Source organism: Onychostoma macrolepis, chromosome 21, assembly GCF_012432095.1.
Source record: "Onychostoma macrolepis isolate SWU-2019 chromosome 21, ASM1243209v1, whole genome shotgun sequence".
NCBI classification, from domain to species: Eukaryota; Metazoa; Chordata; class Actinopteri; order Cypriniformes; family Cyprinidae; genus Onychostoma; species Onychostoma macrolepis.
Window position 1 is genome coordinate 5382590 of NC_081175.1, and position 22075 is coordinate 5404664.

Below are 22075 nucleotides of genomic sequence, written 5' to 3' on the forward strand. Positions count from 1 at the left end.
AAATGGGTTATGCGATGTGTGTGGTGTATCTGAAAATGTATGTTATGTGCTTTTTGTGATGTATTATTCAGTCACTTTAAGTATGGGGAGAGGAGAATGAAGCGTGGAGATATTTTAGAAAAAGATTGAATGGAAAGAGAACTAATTAAATTAATACATGTCAGGTTTAGGGTCTAGATTATAACATGTGTGGATGGGAAAACTCTAATGTGGAGCATGAAGATCTTTTTTTTTCTTTTCTTTTTTTAATTTCAGGCTCATCACCAGTGTAAATTTAATTTGACACCCAGTACAGTAGGTGGCGATAATTCTCCTAAGGAGTTATTCGCCATGGAACAAGACGAAGAAGAAATGCTGTGTCCGGTAGGTGGCGGTGTGTCTGCTGGAACGCATCATCATACAGCAACACAGAAGAAGACGAGGAAGCGCTTTTATTTACTTCTGTTGTCATGTAAGAACTTCGGGGGTTTATTTTATCTCAAGAATTAAATATTAGACTTCAATCGCGACAGAATCTGTTGTAAGGCTGAGCGAGAGGTTTGTGTTCCTCCGTTACCGAGGGCAGTGGATAGCGGATCATAATTCATGGCAGAGGGCAGCAGCAATCTGAGCAGTGCTCCTCCAGGAGACCCGCAGCTCATCGCGCTCATAGTGCAGCATCTGAAGAATAGAGGCCTGTTTGATGAGTTCAGGCGAGACTGTCTGGCAGACGTGGACACGAAGGTGAGATCTAGTGGTGCATATAAACAACCGAGCCTGCGTCTCAAAACCTGGTGAGCTGCCCACAGCACTTCTGGGCATCTTAGGCGCCCAAAAAAGGGTCTAGTATGACTATTTTGGCAACTCTCTCGGTTTTAAAACACTGTCTGTCATTTTTGTAATTTATCTGTTCTTTTGTCTGTCTGTCGTTTATCTATCTATATGTCTGTCTGTCTGTCTGTCATCTATCTATCTATATGTCTGTCTGTCTGTCTGCCGTTTATCTGTCTATATGTCTATATGTCTGTCTGTCATCTATCTATCTATCTATATGTCTGTCTGTCTGTCTGTCTGTCTGTCTGTCATTGTTGTCATTTATCTGTTTTTGTCTGTCTGTCGTTTGTCTGTCTGTCTATCTATCTATATGTCTGTCTGTTTGTCTGTCTGTCGTTTATCTATCTATCTATATGTCTGTCTGTTTGTCTGTCTGTCATTGTTGTCATCTGTTCTTTTGTCTGTCTGTCGTTTATCTATCTGTCTGTCTGTCTGTCTGTCTGTCTGTCTGTCTGTCTGTCTGTTTGTCTGTCTGTCGTTTATCTATGTATCTATATGTCTGTCTGTCATTTTTGTCATTTATCTGTTCTTTTGTCTGTCTGTCGTTTATCTATCTATATGTCTGTCTGTCTGTCTGTCATTGTTGTCATTTATCTGTTCTTTTGTCTGTCTGTCGTTTATCTGTCTGTCTGTCTTTCTATCTATCTATCTATCTATCTATCTATATGTCTGTCTGTTTGTCTGTCGTTTATCTGTCTATCTATCTATCTATATGTCTGTCTGTCTGTCATTGTTGTCATTTATCTGTTCTTTTGTCTGTCTGTCGTTTATCTGTCTGTCTGTCTGTCTATCTATCTATCTATCTATCTATATGTCTGTCTGTTTGTCTGTCTGTCGTTTATCTATCTATCTATCTATCTATCTATCTATCTATCTATCTATCTATCTATCTATCTATCTATCTATCTGTCTGTCTGTCTGTATCTGGGTCAAAGATGAGACGTCACCATTTTGGTGTCCACATTAAATTACATTTACAAAAGTCATTTTAAATGCATAAAAAACATCTTAAATGCAAGTCAATTATCTACTTTCATATTTCAAATAACTTTTGTGACAATAAAATGTCAAAATATGGGGGAAATAATGTTCCAAAGTGTAAAATTGTCATTCAGCGTAATGGTCCGGACTTTGATTTTACCAATACATCTTTAAATAAACATAAAATACCAAGTTAAAAAATATATTTGTTGTCTCTGCATTTTCAAGGAAGTATCAGCTGTCTTATATTACAAGGACTATGTCTTATTGGGTATTTATTTTTTTTTTTTAAGTATTTAAATGGACAGGGGACTTTTGTCCCGACAATGCAGTTTATCTGAGATCATTCAGTGTAACAGTCAGTTTATTGCTCTTAAATAGTTGATAATTTCACCTTTTCATGATGTGGTAACATAGGTTACAAAAACACACGTCATTCAGTGAAATACCAAAAAAAAAAAAACACACATTTAATGTTATATTTTTTTGAAAAACAAGTAGATGTTGTGAATAATTTTGATTTAACTTTACTGGTCAAGTTCACTGTTTGAAACAGGTGGTCATTTGATTGCCTGAAATATTAGCTGATGTAGAAGTTTCGTCATTCAGGGTAATGCACATTCTCTGTTACACCACAGTGTCATCCATTACTCTGAATGACAGTATCACTGTATAAATAACAATTTTAGCATCTTATTTATATTACAGATTAATGAGGAATTTTTAGCATTGACAAATATGTGTTAAACTTAATAAATATTAATATTTAAATGCATTTTGTTATTGTTTAATTTGATTATTGATTAATTATAGACACCCGTGAACAGAGGGAGTCACTAGGCACTGTAGAAAGCCAAAAAGCTAATAAACTAAGTTTGGACCCAGTAGCTTGGGTGGCACTCTTAAAGCCTGTTCACACCAAGAACAATAACAGTAACTATGTTAGCCTCCAGATCGATGAACAATAGCACTGTTCATTCTAAGCACGTGCTGCAGATTTTTTTGACGAAACACTCTTTTCGTTTTTGACTCATCTATCTGTCTATTTATCTATCTGCCTGTCTGTCGTTTATCTATTAGGGCTGTGCAATTAATCGAATTCGATTATCATGCGCGTTCATAAGCGTGATATTGTGTAGCTTGTCAGTGAACTGCGGGTCTGTGTATTAACTGCCGCTCCATCTGAAAGCAGGTGATGGATATTTACTGCTAATCACGAAACCGCTTTACTGACGAGATGCACATGATGATCGAATTTGATTAATTGCACAGCCCCACGATCTATCTATCTGTCTATCTATCTGTCTGTCATTTTTGTCATTTATCTGTTCGTTTGTCTCTGTCGCTTATCTATCTGTTTATCTGTCTATCTATCTATCTATCTGTCTGTGTCTGTTATTTTGTCATTTATCTGTTCTTTTGTCTCTGTCGTTATCTATCTATATGTCTGTCTGTCTGTCTGTCTGTCATCTATCTATCTATATGTCTGTCTGTCTGTCTGCCGCTTATCTGTCTATATGTCTATATGTCTGTCTGTCATCTATCTATCTATCTATATGTCTGTCTGTCTGTCTGTCTGTCTGTCATTGTTGTCATTTATCTGTTCTTTTGTCTGTCTGTCGTTTGTCTGTCTGTCTATCTATCTATATGTCTGTCTGTTTGTCTGTCTGTCGTTTATCTATCTATCTATATGTCTGTCTGTTTGTCTGTCTGTCATTGTTGTCATCTGTTCTTTTGTCTGTCTGTCATTTATCTATCTATCTATCTATCTGTCTATCTGTCTGTCTGTCTGTCTGTCTGTCTGTCTGTCGTTTATCTATGTATCTATATGTCTGTCTGTCATTTTTGTCATTTATCTGTTCTTTTGTCTGTCTGTCGTTTATCTATCTATATGTCTGTCTGTCTGTCTGTCATTGTTGTCATTTATCTGTTCTTTTGTCTGTCTGTCGTTTATCTGTCTGTCTGTCTTTCTATCTATCTATCTATCTATCTATCTATCTATATGTCTGTCTGTTTGTCTGTCGCTTATCTGTCTATCTATCTATCTATATGTCTGTCTGTCTGTCATTGTTGTCATTTATCTGTTCTTTTGTCTGTCTGTCGTTTATCTGTCTGTCTGTCTGTCTATCTATCTATCTATCTATATGTCTGTCTGTTTGTCTGTCTGTCGTTTATCTATCTATCTATCTATCTATCTGTCTGTCTGTCTGTATCTGGGTCAAAGATGAGACGTCACCATTTTGGTGTCCACATTAAATTACATTTACAAAAGTCATTTTAAATGCATAAAAAACATCTTAAATGCAAGTCAATTATCTACTTTCATATTTCAAATAACTTTTGTGACAATAAAATGTCAAAATATGGGGGAAATAATGTTCCAAAGTGTAAAATTGTCATTCAGCGTAATGGTCCGGACTTTGATTTTACCAATACATCTTTAAATAAACATAAAATACCAAGTTAAAAAATATATTTGTTGTCTCTGCATTTTCAAGGAAGTATCAGCTGTCTTATATTAAAAGGACTATGTCTTATTGGGTATTTATTTTTTTTTAAGTATTTAAATGGACAGGGGACTTTTGTCCTGACAATGCAGTTTATCTGAGATCATTCAGTGTAACAGTCAGTTTATTGCTCTTAAATAGTTGATAATTTCACCTTTTCATGATGTGGTAACATAGGTTACAAAAACACACGTCATTCAGTGAAATACCAAAAAAAAAACACACATTTAATGTTATATTTTTTGAAAAACAAGTAGATGTTGTGAATAATTTTGATTTAACTTTACTGGTCAAGTTCACTGTTTGAAACAGGTGGTCATTTGATTGCCTGAAATATTAGCTGATGTAGAAGTTTCGTCATTCAGGGTAATGCACATTCTCTGTTACACCACAGTGTCATCCATTACTCTGAATGACAGTATCACTGTATAAATAACAATTTTAGCATCTTATTTATATTACAGATTAATGAGGAATTTTAGCATTGACAAATATGTGTTAAACTTAATAAATATTAATATTTAAATGCATTTTGTTATTGTTTAATTTGATTATTGATTAATTATAGACACCCGTGAACAGAGGGAGTCACTAGGCACTGTAGAAAGCCAAAAAGCTAATAAACTAAGTTTGGACCCAGTAGCTTGGGTGGCACTCTTAAAGCCTGTTCACACCAAGAACAATAACAGTAACTATGTTAGCCTCCAGATCGATGAACAATAGCACTGTTCATTCTAAGCACGTGCTGCAGATTTTTTTGACGAAACACTCTTTTCGTTTTTGACTCATCTATCTGTCTATTTATCTATCTGCCTGTCTGTCGTTTATCTATTAGGGCTGTGCAATTAATCGAATTCGATTATCATGCGCGTTCATAAGCGTGATATTGTGTAGCTTGTCAGTGAACTGCGGGTCTGTGTATTAACTGCCGCTCCATCTGAAAGCAGGTGATGGATATTTACTGCTAATCACGAAACCGGCTTTACTGACGAGATGCACATGATGATCGAATTTGATTAATTGCACAGCCCTACGATCTATCTATCTGTCTATCTATCTGTCTGTCATTTTTGTCATTTATCTGTTCGTTTGTCTCTGTCGTTTATCTATCTGTTTATCTGTCTATCTATCTATCTATCTATCTGTCTGTGTCTGTTATTTTTGTCATTTATCTGTTCTTTTGTCTCTGTCGTTTATCTATCTGTTTATCTATCTATCTATCTATCTATCTATCTATCTATCTATCTATCTATCTATCTATCTATCTATCTATCTATCTATCTATCTATCTATCTATCTATCTATCTATCTGTCTGTCTGTCTGTCTGTCTGTCTGTCATTTTTGTCATTTATCTGTTTGTTTGTTTGTTTGTTTGTTTGTTTGTCTGTCTGTCATTTATCTGTCTATCTATCTATCTATCTATCTATCTATATGTTTGTCTGTCTATCATTTTGGTCATTTATCTGTTTGTTTGTCTGTCTGTCGTTTATCTATCTGTCTATCGATCTGTCCATCCGTCTGCCCATCATTTATCTGTCCGTTTGTCTGTCTGTCGTTTATCTATCTATCTATCATCTATCTATCTGTCTGTCTGTCTATCTTGTCTGTCGTTTATCTATCATCTATCTATCTATACGTGTCTGTCTGTCTATCATTTGTCATTTCTGTTTGTTTGTTTGTCTGTCTGTCGTTCGTCTGTCTGTCTATCAATCTGTCCATCCGTCCGCCCGTTATTTTTGTCATTTATCTGTTCGTTTGTCTATCTATCTATCTATCTATCTATCTATCTATCATCTATCTATCTATCTATCTATCTATCTGTGTCTGTCATTTTTGTCATTTATCTGTTCTTTTGTCTGTCTGTCTGTCTGTCTGTCTGTCTATGTTTAAACTGACACGAATTCATCTCTCTCTCTAGCCTGCATTTCAAAATCTGCGACAGAAGGTGGACAACTTTGTGTCCAATCATCTCAGTACTCAAGAATGGAGTCCGTCCATCAACAAGAACCAAGTGAGGAATGGCTTGAGACAAAGCGTAGTTCAGTATGTATCATCTCAGTGGACACATTTTTCTATACTTGATTGTGTTGTGCAGTACTTTACTGTAAGTCTGAACTGTAAGCTTTGTTTTAACTGTTTTGAATTATATACACTTGGCCTTTTTGGCACAGTGTGAAATTTGTGATGTTTTAGAGAGCTTGTGTTAAAGGAAAGGTAACTAGTGTAATTAATAAAATTTTGGTTTAGTTTCCATTTTTATTGAAAATATTTGCTTATTCTCTCAGGTCAGGGATGTTGGAATCAGGGGTGGACCGTATTATTACTCAGGTGGTGGACCCTAAATTAAACCATATCTTCAGGCCACACATCGAGGACGCCATTCATGATTTCCTAGCCGCAGAGAAGAAAGAAGAGTGTGCATCAAATTCAGCCCCTGATGCTGAACAACAGGAAACAACTAGCAACACTGCAGCCAAAACGCAATGAGGTACAATAAATTCATGCTAAGAAATGTTGAAATAAGATGCTTATATCATCTCATATAGTACTGGAATCAAACAAAAAATAAAACTAGGTGCACCCCTAATATTGGAATTGTTGTGGTTGAGGTCAACATGTAAAAACATGACACAATCAATGTGTTTTCCAGCATGTAATACTACTTCATTTTCCAGGTACAAGGATACACTTTTTGCTGTCACATGAAGATCACCAAAAGTTGTCCTTCTGTGCCTGGCTACAGTGGATGAACAGTTGCTGAGCACTGGAATATTGGAAGTTTGCACTAATCTAAGGTGGTTGGATTTTTTGTTTTTTTGTTTAACACAGTATGTGTGTGTTTAGCATGTTACGTGAAAGCAGGTTGTCTAGCCCATGCTTTTGAAGTCTGGTTTAGTTCTTTCAGAACTAAAGAAAAGCTGAAGCTGATTTGTCCAAATTAAAATAAATCCATCTCGAAATAACATTGAAAATGTTTTATTTGGACTGAAATGATCCTTTTTATACAGCTGGATTTGTGAAATGCTTCTCATTTATTTCTTGCAATATTCTAATGGGACTTATAGCAGCGTTTCTACAATAAATGTAACTTTTTAAGAAAGCCAAGTGTGTTGCGTCATTTCTGGTATTGTAAAACCTCTGAATTACTGCAAGAGGTTACGGTTTGTTGTGGGAAACATGCTACATAACGACATACTCCTGGTCTCCTTTTAGCAATGGCATTTTTTTACAGGAGGTCTTCACCAGCATTTTTATGATTCCATCTGGACATTAACTAGAGCGAGTACCCTCGAGTTCACCATGTTCAGTACCATGCAGACACAGTGTTACATGATTGAAACCATTTGGGGCTAAAAGCTTGTCGACCCCGAGGCCGCATTTAAAATCTCCAGCGTCCTCGTGGCATGAACTTCCAGAGAAGAGCTTTTTGGTAATGGAAGAGCCTCTGGAGAGGTGTCATGTCCCGGCTTGGGACAAAGGTCGACTGCTCCAGCTTGTTTCTGTCTTTCAGCACCTCTGCTTTGAGAATGTGCTGTACAGTCAGACGCTCGGTCGGATTGCTAAAGAGCTTTGGTCACGTGTCTTTTGACATTCGCTGCTTGTTGCAGTAAAGCTCTTTGCAGTAGGCGCTGGATCCAAATTCTTCAGGCACTGTTTTACAATTGTGCAGCTGCAGATATTCAAATCAAGTTATGATTCTGTTGTAAATATGGTCGGTAATGGGATGCACAAAACGTTATTGGTAATGTCCCATTCACAGACTCTAGATTCTCATTTGCTGTGCTTGATAGCAAAATGTTCTCCGTAATAGCCCAGGTGCAAGCTCATATTTCCAGCGCCGGTCTTGGCAGTGTTACTGCCGACTCTGTCCTGAACCCAGCGTCCACTCATGCCTATTAAGATGCTTTGCTGTAGTTCCTCCCCATCTGATGAAACCTGATCCTGCTCTCATTTGAAAGCCACAATGGGAATTGAGAGACTGTGCCGAGCTGTCAGCAAGCTCCTAGCGGAGCCTGCCAAACATCCAAACCCATGTGTTCACCTTTACAACTTTGAGAAGCATAGGATTAAGGCCAGTAGGGGGTGTGGTTTTACTGTGTTTGGTGATGTTCATTAAGCAGATATTTTATTGAAAAATGACAAATAAAAATCATTATTTATTCACCTTCATGTTTCTGTATAAAATGAAAGGTGAATTTTTGAAGCATATTCTGTCCACTGAAAGTGAATGGAGTCTGGGGCTGTCAAGTTCCAAAATAAAAGAAAGCACCATAAAGGTGGCCCATGTACTTCATTTCATGCATTATAAAGTCACAGTTTTATGTGATAAACAAAATAAAATTTACTTTATGAAAATCATCCCATCTAAACATCTCGGATGAAAAACACCATTTGTTCTTGCTTGCTTCATTGTCGTATTTGGTTTGTGAGCTGTGGCATAGGCTACCTAAATTTGATAGTCTCAAAAAGCTATCGTATAGCACACAAATCATATGGTATATACTTTAATGGTGCTGTTTTGGTCATTTTGGAGCTTTACAAACCCATTTCCCTTTCATGTTCATTGTATAGAAAGAGTGTCCAGATAATTAATCAAAAATTGCACCTATAAGAAAGAAAGTCAGATGGGTCTGAAACAACATGAGGGTAAATGAGGACAAAACTCTCTTTTTTGTTAAGTATTTCTTTGATTTTTTTTTTTTTTTTTCTAAGACTAAACTGGTTTTAAAGTGACATCAGATATTATTTGATTAATATAACCCACCTGAAAATGTATAATTGTTGTATTGGTTTATCATTTGACCCTTCCTATTGTACACCCAATTGTACAAGGGGTCATAAGGACGAATTTTGAAGATCCAGCTATGTTAGCAGCTCTTGTGTTATTCCAAGAATTATGTGTAGATTACTGTGCAGATGAATTACAGTCTCCGATTTCATCCCCCATCAGCTCTTAAAGTGTCGAAAGAAGTTGTCCAATGTTGAAAACTTGCACTGTGTGAGGAAACAAGTGACACAGCACTTTTGGCCTCGGATATGCGGCAATTAAATCCCGCTGCCCTTGGAGAGGGTCGGTAATGTAGTGTGAAATTGTATGTTTAGGGCATCGGTTGGGGGGACGTCTCAGCTGACATTGCATTTGTCTTCTGGACATTATAAATCACCAGAGTAATTACCGAGTGGGGACGGGAGGGAGCAAATCCAACCGCCCATCCACCCCCAGCCTCTCCCGAAACACAGCTGCTGGTCGCTCTCGAGTTGGCCATCCAAAGCTCAAGCCACAACAATGAAATCCCCATTCCTCAAAAAGTCCTGCTGCATCTGTTGAGTTTAATTGCACTTCAAATTTTCTCACCCCATGGTGGAGGAGATTCATTACAGTGGCAAACTAGATCGGCCAAACTAGTTCTAACTTTTTCTGCCCAGATGTTGAGGAAGCCCAAGTGAATTGTCCCACTGAACAGGAAAGGTAATTTTCAATGCAGCTATTTGTAGGAACAGAGCAGCACAGGAGTCAAACATTGCTGAAGGTTGTCACCGTGGCCTAAATAGTTTCCCAGGATGCTTCATTGTGTAACATGTTAGTGTTACTGTACTCTTATTACACAGCTCTCTGGAAATCCCGATTCTGACGGGTCAACCACAAAACACGATCAAGAACGCTGTTTCGATATTCAGACCAACTACGTGACTGTGGATGTGCGCATTTCTGAAGCTCGAAATTGTAGCATGACACTAGCAATGCCAAGGTCATGGGTTTGATTCCCACAGAATGCATGAACTGATAAGTAGAATGCAATGTAATGTACCGTCAGGGCCAGGGCATTGAAAATGGGTCGTGGATGGGTATTCCAGCATGACAATGACCCAAAACACACAGCCAAGACAACAAAAGAGTGGCTCAAGAAGAAGCACATTAAGGTCCTGGAGTGGCCGAGCCAGTCTCCAGACCTTAATCCCATAGAAAATCTGTGGAGGGAGCTGAAGGTTTGAGTTGCCAAACGTCAGCCTCGAAACCTTAATGACTTGGAGAGGATCTGCAAAGAGGAGTGGGACAAAATCCCTCCTGAGATGTGTGCAAACCTGGTGGCCAACTACAAGAAACGTCTGACCTCTGTGAGTGCCAACAAGGGTTTTGCCACCAAATACTAAGTTATGTTTTGCGAAGGGGTCAAATAATTATTTCACTCATTAAAATGCAAATCAATTTATAACTTTTTTGAAATGCATTTTTCTGGATTTTTTTTGTGGTTATTCCTTCTCTCACTGTTCAAATAAACCTACCATTAAAATTATAGACTGATCATTTCTTTGTCAGAGGGCAAACATACAAAATCAGCAGGGGATCAAATAATCCCCCCCCCCTCCACTGTAGTTCTAAAGAGTCAAAAGCGCAATAAATCATTGAGTCTCCTAGCAACACACAGAGGCAACACTTCATTCCCAAATGAATCAGTGTTATGAACAAATTGGTTGAGTGAATGATTCAGTGACTCACTCATAAAGATAGTTGTTTGTTTTGTTCCTGAATTGTTCTATTGTATAAAGCACTATAAAAATAAAGGTGACTTGACTGGATTAATTTGTTTTTGAACAAAACAGTTGAGTGAATGATTCAAATGACTCACTTTCTCAGCTGTCACGCAACAATGTAGCCTACAGAATAAGACTCTGAAAACTCATACACACACTGAAAAAAACATTTAAATACAGACAAGCAGATTGATACAAACAGTAAGTCAGATGAACTACTTCAATGACTGATTTGGTTATACAGATGTGAACACATGGTTGACACATTATGCAGTTGAGTATCGACCTCTTTTAGGGTTTTAACCTTTGGTTTACAAGCTCAAGAGCCTCATGCATGAAACACAACAAACTTTTTCACATTTATAAAACCCCATGTATGCCAGATCCTGGCCAAAATTCTTGTTATTAACCATGGCTATCCAGACATAACAGTCTTTTCCCAGGCACCCATTGTCAATCATAGCTTTTTATTATTTTTTATTTTATAATAAATATACAATATCTAATTATTTTTTATTAGAAATAAAATCGAAAAAAATGGCATACTCAGTTCCAATGCTTTACTTCACCCAGATCGTTTTATCTGCTACACTGTTAAAACCATTACAGCCCAAATACACTACAACAGTAATAATTCATGTTTAACCCAATTATTTTTTTATTTTTAGACCTCTTTAATGTGTGAAACAAGAAAAGTTGAGAAAGTCTTATGCTAATGGACATTCTGTACAAACCCAAATATGTGTGTACGGTATGTACGCTGTAAAAAAACAACATATGCTAAATACACAAATGCCCACTCACAGCCTTGACCCTCTCCTTCCTGGAACATACTCCATTATGTTTATGTTCTTGATCATAACAATCATCGTACCTTACCGTAATGTTTGTACAATATACAAGCTGTAGCCATGGCAACGAAGTGACATTTGAATAGCGTGACCAACAGAATACTTAGTGTCATCCCTAAGTGTACATACACATGGTATTTTGTGCATTCCTACCTAACACCTGGAATTAAGAAAGGCTTTTCCATACAGAAGAATTTTAAAAAATGGTAATAATTATATCCAGCCGAACCATATCTCAATCAGCAAAAACCCTTAAAGGTCTTATCAAACCAAAATTCCTCCCTTTCAACATATTCATGCTGAAATACAGTAGTTTACTTGTGCGCAATGGTCTTCAAGCCCCCTGTACATGATCTACGTGCTGCATGTTTGCCACAGCTGCTCTGGTCATAACATAGTAGAGTACAAGAGTTCATGGGTACATGTATTTGTAAGAATGTGTTTGTGGGACAGGGGTCATCTTGTGATCAACAGTGGGGTTAACCGAGGTTAACGCCAACAAGTTGTGTAAATCTTCTCAAAACGGTGTGTAGGCAAGAGATCAGACACTCAGAAGCACAAACAAAGAGCATAAACATGATTTCCCCCAAAAATGTCACCTGGCAGGGGAGCATAGGCCAGGAACGTACAGTCCTGCTCCTGGAGGGTCAATATCCTGCAGAGTTTAGCTATAGCCAGCTCCAACACACTTGCCTTGACCCTGATTACTTGGATTGAGGTGTGTTTAATTAGGGTTGGGGCTAAACTCTGCAGGACAGTGGCCACCCCTGGCATAGATGGAGATGTATAACTTCTACATTTGGCCGGATGCTGATGTGGTGTACTCAGTCCCGTGGTGCACTATTGCTGCTGACCGTGCTCTATGTTTCGGTAATGAGCCTAGAATGCCCCAAAAATGCAAGTTTTATCATTATTTATTGACCCTCATGTCATTCCAAACCCATATGTGATCCTGGACCACAAAACCAGTCTTAAGTGTCAATTTTTAAAAACTGAGATCTATACATCATCTCAAAGCTGAATAAATAAGCTTTCCATTGATGTATGTTTGTTAGGATCGGACAAAATTTGGCCGAGATACAACTATTTGAAAATCTGGAATCTGAGGGTGCATAAAATCTAAATATTGAGAAAATCGCCTTTAAAGTTGTCCAAATGAAGTTCTTAGAATGCATATTACTAATCAAAAATGAAGTTTTGATATATTTATGGAAGAAATTCACAAAATATCTTTACTTAATATCCTAATGATTTTTGGCATAAAGGAAAAATCGAAAATTTTGACCCATACAATGTATTTTTGGCTATTGCTACAAATATACCCCAGCGACTTAAGACTGGTTTTGTTGTCCAGGGTCACATATGACTTTTTTCTCCATGGAACATGAAAACGTTTTACTGAATCAACATAAACTCTTTTCCATGCAATTGCAATGGATGAGACTGGATCCGGCAAGTTTAAATGGGTAGTTCACCCAAAAATGAAAATTCTGTCATCATTTACTCACCCTTAAGTTGTTCCAAATCTGAGTTTCTTTCTTCTGTTGAACACAAAAGAAGATGTTTTGAAGAATGTCGTTAACCAACAGCTGCTAGTAGCCACTGATTGGGGACAGCAACTATTTGATTACCCACATTCTTTAAACTATCTTCTGTTTTCAGCAGAAGTGATGATGACAGAATTTCGATTTTTAGGTGAACTATCCCTTTAAATTCTGGAGGTACTCCACACACTTTAGCTACTCCCAACAACAGGACAACTGGAAAATAAAAGAAACATAAAAGTTTATATTTTAAAAGTCACTATTCTCATAGTATTAGATTGATTATTAAAACTTTAAAGGATATGTTATTGTTATAGTTATCATCATCCTTAAATCTTGACATCCAAGCCTAGCTCTCCTTGGCATGTTCATGAGGAATATTACAATGTACAATTCATGAAAGAAGCATTCTTTTGAGTCTGATCTTTTCAATGAATCATTTAATCCGGTATGTAAAACTAATCTGAATATTTCATTCACAAATTTCAATTCTGATTCAGTGATCTAGTTGCAGCAGGTAACTAGCAGGTGTTCCAGAGAAAAAAGAAAGTCATATGGCTTAGGAACAACATGAGGGTGCGTAAATGATGACTTTTAGGTGAAGAATCTCTTTAACAAAAACACTCTTCACACACATCATGGTCATTATCCTTGAAAGGTAAGTTCTGTTGTGACGACAGTACTGTAAAGTGTGGGAACAAGCACTTGTGTCGAATGGCTGTAATAGAATGACGTACAATATCTGTGATGCTGGAAATAAGTCAGCATTCATTTCCCTCATTCTGATTTATGAGCGGAAGCGCGTTGAGAAATAACCGTAAATTCTTTGAAGTCTTTGAAATATTTCCTACGCCAGTTATCATCTGTTATCATACAGACTGCTCCTTTGACCTGATGTAACAATTACTATAAAGAAAGTCCTATTTATGAAATGTCTACTTAAACTTCATGTCTAAACCTCTGGATCCAGCATATGCATGTTTGTTTTAATATGTCCTGTAAATTCATTTTGTATTTACTTCCCAGTTTTAACTTGTGAATATACTGGATTATTAGACCACAATAAGTCTTTGAATAAATGTCTTCAATAGTCAACTATTCATCAAGGAACAAAACATCTACAGAAAGTGTCCATCTATGGCATTGCTTGACAACTTGCAGAATTATTCATTAATTCATTAATACATGATTGTATACAACATATGCTTAATATGCTTGTTAATACACATGTGCTTGTTGAGGAAAGTTGTGCTGAATAGTCAAAGCAATCAGACTTAACGATTATTTCCTGGGTTCCACTAAAATAACTCGAGATCCAATTACAGAGGTGTCTGATTGGCACAGGATTCAACGAGTCCCAGAGTGTCTGTTCATAACTACAGTACACTTACTGTGCAATATAATACTATTCTATACATTAAATCGTCTGTTAAAACTTGTATTAATTGAGCTGTGAAGCTATTTTAATCATTTTTAGAGATGTTTTAGTTTCGGGATATGTGGTGTTCTGTTTTTGTTTTTTTCATGCTAAAATCATGTTAAATCATGTTAATACACACATTTACATTTTGTGACTGTACTATTGAAACAGTGAGCATCGTAAAGCTTATGGACTGGAAGTTCAATGGAAGTGAACGGAGGACCCCATTCGCTTTTTACCATAGCATTCACCATTCACCATAATGCTTTTTTTTTTTTTTTTGCATTTGCAAAGAAAAGGAGGAACAATTTAAAATGATTTTGTGGTAATCACCATGAGGTCACATATTCTGTCTCCTGACAGTTTAAGAAGTTTCCATCCAGAGTCTGTATTTGCCATTTGTGAAAATATAACAGAAATATAACAGAAAATGTTGTTCCCCTTAGCAGATTTTGACTCATATGAGATGAGGACATGGCTATGACCTTTCTGAAAGCTATTGGTTTACTTATGCCCTTTTTGAGTACTTGAGCTGAACTGAGACTTCATTGTTTGTTGATGTTTAAGAGGTTGCTGTGTCAGCCTTGATTTATTGCAGTTTTGCGGTGTTCCGTTTTATTTTGATTTTAGTAACGTGATTGTTCTCTTCACAAATCACCAGTTTCTTGTTTTTCAATGGCATGTCTCTTATGTTGAGGTGTTGAGGACTAGTGGATCTATGAGCCTACATTCAGCACAAGTAAAATACTTAAGTACTGTTAATCGTGTTTTTACTCAAGGATATTTCTCAGGTACTCTACCTCTGAGAAAATGTTGTATTAGGGACCCAATAATGCATGTAAACAATGCATGAATGTAACTAATGCGTGTCTGCAAGTGCAAATTTATACGTTTATCAAGAGGATAAGAATCCAAAGAAACCTCTCCATTTAAAGAATTGCTGCTCTTTTAAGCTGTCATTGAGTGTTCGGAACACAAGGATCCTTGTCCTGATTGTGTACTTGTTGAGACACACAATGCTTTCTCTGTGTCAGAAGGATAGCATGTACCCAAATGATAAACACAAGAGAACATCCCATAGCGAATATAGTAAACATTTACATATTTCTAATAACTTAAACATGTGTCAGCGAGCTCAAAGGAAGGATCGGACTGTGAAAAACACTGTATTCATCATCTGTGCTAAATTACCTCGTAAAATGTAGAACTGACCCATCACCTTATGTTACGATAATGGTGCAACCAATGAAGTGTGCTTTGTTTTTGTTTTTACAAAATAGAGAGAAAGTCCGTCACACAAATTGATTGAAGGAACAACTTCAAAGATGTTTTCCATGACCCTCTGCAATAACTAACCTGTCACATATTAAGGGAAATTTGTAAACGCAGTAATATTATCTTAACTAAACACACAGGGACTGAGCAGAGCCTCTTTGCTATTGGCAAAAGCTGTTTTTCATTGCCCAGCCACTTGTATGGACTGTAATAAATGACTGATGTTTTATACTGGTTTTAAAAGGAAGAAAGCATAGTTGCATACCACTACACATTTGGGTAAAAAGAATACAGATTTATGCTAATGCATCCCTTTTGTGGATTCCATTTCCACCTCAGTGTAAAAAATTGAAGTATTATAACTAACTCTTATTCTACAATATAGGTGAAATAATGACTATGCATCACAAAAAAGTAACTGGGTAAACAAAAAGCCAATATTTCAGTTCGAACCTGGGTCCTCTGTTATACTCCTGTACTGAAATCGCCACAATTAAAACACCTTAAAGTCACTACACCTGTCGAGAACAAAGAAGAGCTGAATTTTAAAGCATGGAATCAACAATGTGATGCAACGTTTCATAGAACTTTAGCCTCAACTGTACGTAAATTTTACAATGCATGTTGCAAAACTGTTGTCATAGATGTGGTCATGAAGGGACATGATATGGGTTATACAAGTCTATTAAACAGATGCAACATACTGTTTGCCAAGACAATGTTCATCACCATTTGTCAAGCAAGGTTATCACCTTTAGGTCAACAGGTGTTACTGTGCATATTTCATCAGTCTATCATCAAAAGGTAATAACTTGTTCCGCATCTGGCATCATGTTTCTTATCGACTGATGTCACAAATCACTATTATTTTTCAACCACCTGTCTGCCTTATAGTATTGAATGCCCATTTTTCACAATCCAATCAATTCCCAATGGAGTCCTCCGTTATTTTTCTAATATCCTCATGCACAATTACAACAGTATTTTTCCTATGCCACTCCTGTGTCATTTTTCTGGAAACATGCAATCTTGTTTTACAGTTCTTGTAAATTTATATTTATTATCTTATAATTATAGGCTATTCATTGTGTTCATGACCTCCAGCAATGATGCAATATTCAACCACAGTGCTAAATAATGTCTCTAAAATAACTGACATTCAGTAAATCATATGTGGTTACAATTAGAATAATTTCAGCCTGCAAGGAGTGCATTTCTATGCCAAATTTAGCCCATAATAAGCTTGCTATTCCTCCTCAGCTGGGGTCTCATTTCCAAAGCTGCTGCACTAACATATTATGGATGTAGGCCATTGACACTAATGTAAGGATGCCAAGGGGATATGTTTGGTTTGGCAAGAGGCCCCAGCGAAAGCATTCAACTGCCTCTCACCTCGTGTTCCTCCACTGCTCCAGCAGAATGAATAAATAGATCATGGTAAACAGATCATCCGTTATACACCTCAAGCAAAACAGTGCGGTGACTCCCTTTGCGTTGCCTTTGATGGGGTAAATAACTTTGATTCACTGTAGCAAGTTTTCTTGGACCCCATGACTATTTTAATTGTCAAAGTATTTCAGAGAGACTATATTTGGGTAAATTTGTAAGTTATGGGTTGTTGCAATGAGCATTAATTCCAGAGAGAAATGACAATTAAATACGTTTGACGGCAAATGTGGATTGACATACAAAACGGTCACATGTTATACTTATATTGTAATAATTACGATCAAGCTATAATCATGGCCTAACATGTTAATTGTGCCTACTTAACTGCATGTATACTAACCACATAACTTATATTAGCTTAAAGCTGTATATTATATCCATATTACTTTGATGTACACATCTCTGACCTATAACAACATCCTTCCCGACTGAAAGGCATGGGGTTTTTGTTTTGTCCATGTTCATATATATATATATATATATATATATATATATATATATATATATAATTATTTATATTTATATATATTATACCTCTGGTCTGCTGGTCTAAAAACTTGCCAAATGACTGATTGTGTAGTCTGTAATAATATTAAGAATGCCTATTTGATTTAATGTGATAAGATAATGCTACATATAAATATATTATTAAGTTATAGTGTCACATACACGTAAACATTTTAAAACTATTAGTAATGGGTTTCTTTTAAACCTTAAAATAAATAAAAAATAACTAGAAAATTAAATGGTGATTCCTTGTGTTGGGTCTCAGGAGGTTATCTTGGAGCACTGTTGGGTTATATATCCGACTAATTGAGGCTGAACGTGAAAATCCCATTAGGTCCATCTAATAGACTTAACATGTGTACTCGCCACCTGATAGCTGGAGGCTGCATTACTGTATGATCATATGACTATGGTGCGAATTACAGGATGGGGGGGGGGGGGTTATGACCCCCTCCAGAGTAAGTTAAGACAAAAGGTTGGGGCTGGGAGTACATAAACATTTCCACAGCTCTGTCTGAATGAAACATATCAGTAATATATAATTTCATGCATCATTAAAAATGGGTCATATTGCCTGAATGTGCCAAACTAAGTGCATTCATTTATAAGGTGCATGGACATAACACACAACACAGAATAAAATGTGTGCATAAAAAAAAAAAAAAACTTTTTAAAACATTCTCATAACTAAATGTAATATAAGCTGAATGAAGTCTACTTTGCATGTCGTTAAATCTCACATTAGTTTACGAGAAGACGAGCTTGGCAGTAAGATGAACAGGTGTTTCATGTCATAGCTGTTACTATATCATGGATTTTTAGCACGGCTGGAACATTGTTTTTGAGAATCAGAAGCCAAGACAGAAACTATTATTTTTATAATTTCATGTCTAAAGCTATAACTGCAACAATAGCGGAGATCAGGGCTAGTTGTCTCACTTTTTATCCCATGCATAAAAAAATTGAATATTTAAAAAGCAAACACAAAACAATTACAGCAGCAAAAATAATCAAAACAGGATGCGTACAAAACAGAAATTTAAATGAATGAATTGTAGCCTATAAAAATACAAAATGCAGCCTATATATCATGTGACAAGTTGCCCCGACATGAAATGTATGAAAAACTGTATCAAAAATGAAATGTTTCAATATTTGGAGTTTTTTGGAGGTTGCAATCATTAAAAACCAAAAAATGCATTTGGGACTTTTGACTCAAACCTCATAGTTAGTGAGATACAACCACAACCCTTGTGACAACTTGCCCCGGTCTGCGCTAAACGTGCTGTGTGAACTTCGAATGGACGCACGGAGCTGTCGTCTCGCCGGTGACTGTGATTGGTCAGCACCTGCTCACCTCCTTCATCCGAACTGACATGAGTTGGAGGAAATATAGGCAGCATCCATCCCCCCGATCCTCACTACGCGTCTGCGCTACTCTCCCCGCCGCGTGTGCTTCATTCTCTATGGTAACGCTCCAGTGATCCGAAAATATTCGCAGTTTTAGACAGCGTTATCATCATCGTCGCGAGACATGCGTGTGCAACTGACTATAGGAGTGTTTATATTGTTTTTGACGGTGCGGCAAACACACGCGACTGATTCCAGCAGCGCTCATGACACATCACAAGAGAAATCACTGAACATCCAGAAGAGAAGACTCTCTCTGCAGAACACAGGTAGGTAGTAATAGGGTTTTTGCGCAGTGCATGCAAAGAAAATCAACGACAGACCGTAAATGCGTGGAGCTGATTAAACTGTTTGTATTAAAGCTGCATCAAACTTTTAATTTATGTGTTCAAACAAACAACTTATCTCCAGATTATTGTGTCATCCCGGTTAGCGCAACATTAAAATACGTTTGTTTCTATTCTACGTAACCTACTTAATACATCAAATGTCAGGGGGGTTTCGTTGCGATAAATATAATAAATGCATTTTCACACCGTTGCAAAAACGTTATTATGGCGTTGTCACGTCCCGACGTTTTGGGAACCACATTACCACGTCCAAATTGGTACATGTACGTCATTAAAATATTTTTGCCACGAATATCTTTAAAGCAATAAATAAACGTAGACATAGTAAATGGTGAGACTTTAGTGTTGACTTTAAATACATTTTTTTTTAAATAATAATATTAGCTGTTCTGCCTTAAAGGATGCGTACTCTGAATAACCGTCATATTACTATCGCTGTACTCCTATTTTTATTAATTCTTCCCTTAACTGCAGTTAACACATAAATGTTATAATGGCTTTGTTTTTTGTTTTGTTTTTTGTAAATGTAGCTACCTACCTCAGAAAATGTCCTCCTATCAGAATCCACGTGGGCGAGCTGCTCTGTAAGTTAAGGCTTTTCGCGCCACAAATTTTGTCAAGTGAGCTCATTCAAACTGTCTGTTCTGTTGGCAAAGTTGAAATAATACATTTGGAACGTTATTTGTCAACTTTTAAAACTTTCATGTAGCCTCCATCATTACCACTGAGGTATGTTTTTTTAGTTTAAAAAGTAGACAAATAACGTTCCAAATGTTTTAATGTGGCCTACCAATTTTTTGAATGTTCTGCAAAGTGATCTAACTGCAACTGTCAAAAGAATATTTACTGTCATAAAGCTGCAAATTACACATAGTGAATATAAATTTAGAACACTGCATTTCAAAACTTACCAAAGTCCACAAAGAGATGCAGTGTCACAAACAAAGCTATATGTCAAACATGACAGACATGGAACATTTAGATTATTTTGAAAGTTCTCGCAATCTTTCAAACAATATCCATATTACCCACTGTGACTTAGTTGTTGAATTATTTTATAATCACTGTATTAAAAAATGTTTACATTTTAAGTTTTTTAGAATTTAAATAAAAATTTGAATTTTAAACCATATTTATACAAATTACTTAAAATTGATTACAGAAAAATACTGTAAAAAATTATACAGTAAAAAACTCAATTAAAAACTGTTAATGGGTAAACATCACATGTAATTTTACTGTAAAATACTGTCAAATGTTTTTGCAAGTAAAAACTATACATTTTCTGAAACATCACATATGGTTTGTATAAATAATTTTGTTTATTTTTATTTTTGTAATCAGTAATGTACATTAGGGTGTTTTATGTTACATTTTCTGTTACTAAAGGATTGTTTATGGCATTATTTTAGTGTTGTGTGTGTTACCCTGATGGTGTTTTGTCTTTGTGTGAATGACCCTGAATATTAGCCATGTTTTATGGACAGGCCACTTACAATTTACTCATCATGGCTTTCTATTGTGCCACCTATATTATTATAGTGTTTATTGGTAAGGTAAAAAAAGCAGATTTTGATAGTTAAATTATGTATATTGACATTTTAAGTTGTAAAATATACAGGCATCTCTAAAGCCCACTAGTTTTTTTAATGCAAATTTAACAGGATATATTTAACAGTGTTAATATATCAAGAGCAATGTGTATTTACTGTAAAAGCTGTAATTTGATGACTCAAAGTTCTCTCTCCCTTGATCATTCTCCAGCGGAGATTCAGCAATGTCTGGTGAACGCAGGTGATGTGGGCTGTGGGATGTTCGAGTGCTTCAACAACAACTCCTGCGAAATCCGTGGACTACACGACATCTGCATGACGTTCCTCCACAATGCTGGCAAATTTGACTCCCAGGTATGATCCTGCCCGCTTCACTTATGTACTTAAATTGGATTGGCATCTTGCATTTCCACTGAGATCTACAGCACCTCATCATTGAGACCTGGCAGTTTGCTCGCTATGTCCTTATCATTAGACATACTTGAGCTGAAATTAGCTTAGACGGCATTTTGTCATTAACTGCATGTGCTAACGACTCTGGCTTGATGAACGACTTATGCATCACCCCAGGGAAAATCGTTCATCAAAGATGCGCTGAAATGCATGGCCCATGGACTTCGTCACAAGTTCAGCTGCGTCAGCCGCAAGTGTCTGGCCGTGAAAGAGATGGTGTTCCAGCTGCAGCGTGAGTGCTATGTCAAACATAACCTCTGCTCTGCCGTGAGGGAGAACGTCAATGTCATGGTGGAGATGATCCACTTCAAGGACCTGTTTCCTAAAGGGTGAGTGCTTCAGAATAGGGGTGTGTGATATTGACCAAAAAAAAAAGATTGCGATAATTAGATTTTGCCGAGTGTCTTTTTGTGCTGGCACCTTGACT

At 36.6% G+C, this 22075-nt stretch overlaps 1 protein-coding gene across 1 annotated transcript in view; it reads left to right on the forward strand.

The window, feature by feature from the left end:
- Positions 1-375: 375 nt before the first annotated feature.
- The window catches only part of LOC131529094 (uncharacterized), a 30716-nt gene continuing 9016 nt past the window's right edge, over positions 376-22075 (forward strand). Inside the window, exons 1-6 of the mRNA XM_058758610.1 lie at positions 376-723; positions 6221-6345; positions 6588-6786; positions 19390-19561; positions 21407-21549; positions 21766-21977. Of these exons, the coding sequence (XP_058614593.1) occupies positions 586-723; positions 6221-6345; positions 6588-6786; positions 19390-19561; positions 21407-21549; positions 21766-21977 (989 nt within the window). The 5' untranslated portion in view covers positions 376-585. The remainder of the gene's footprint in view (positions 724-6220; positions 6346-6587; positions 6787-19389; positions 19562-21406; positions 21550-21765; positions 21978-22075) is intronic.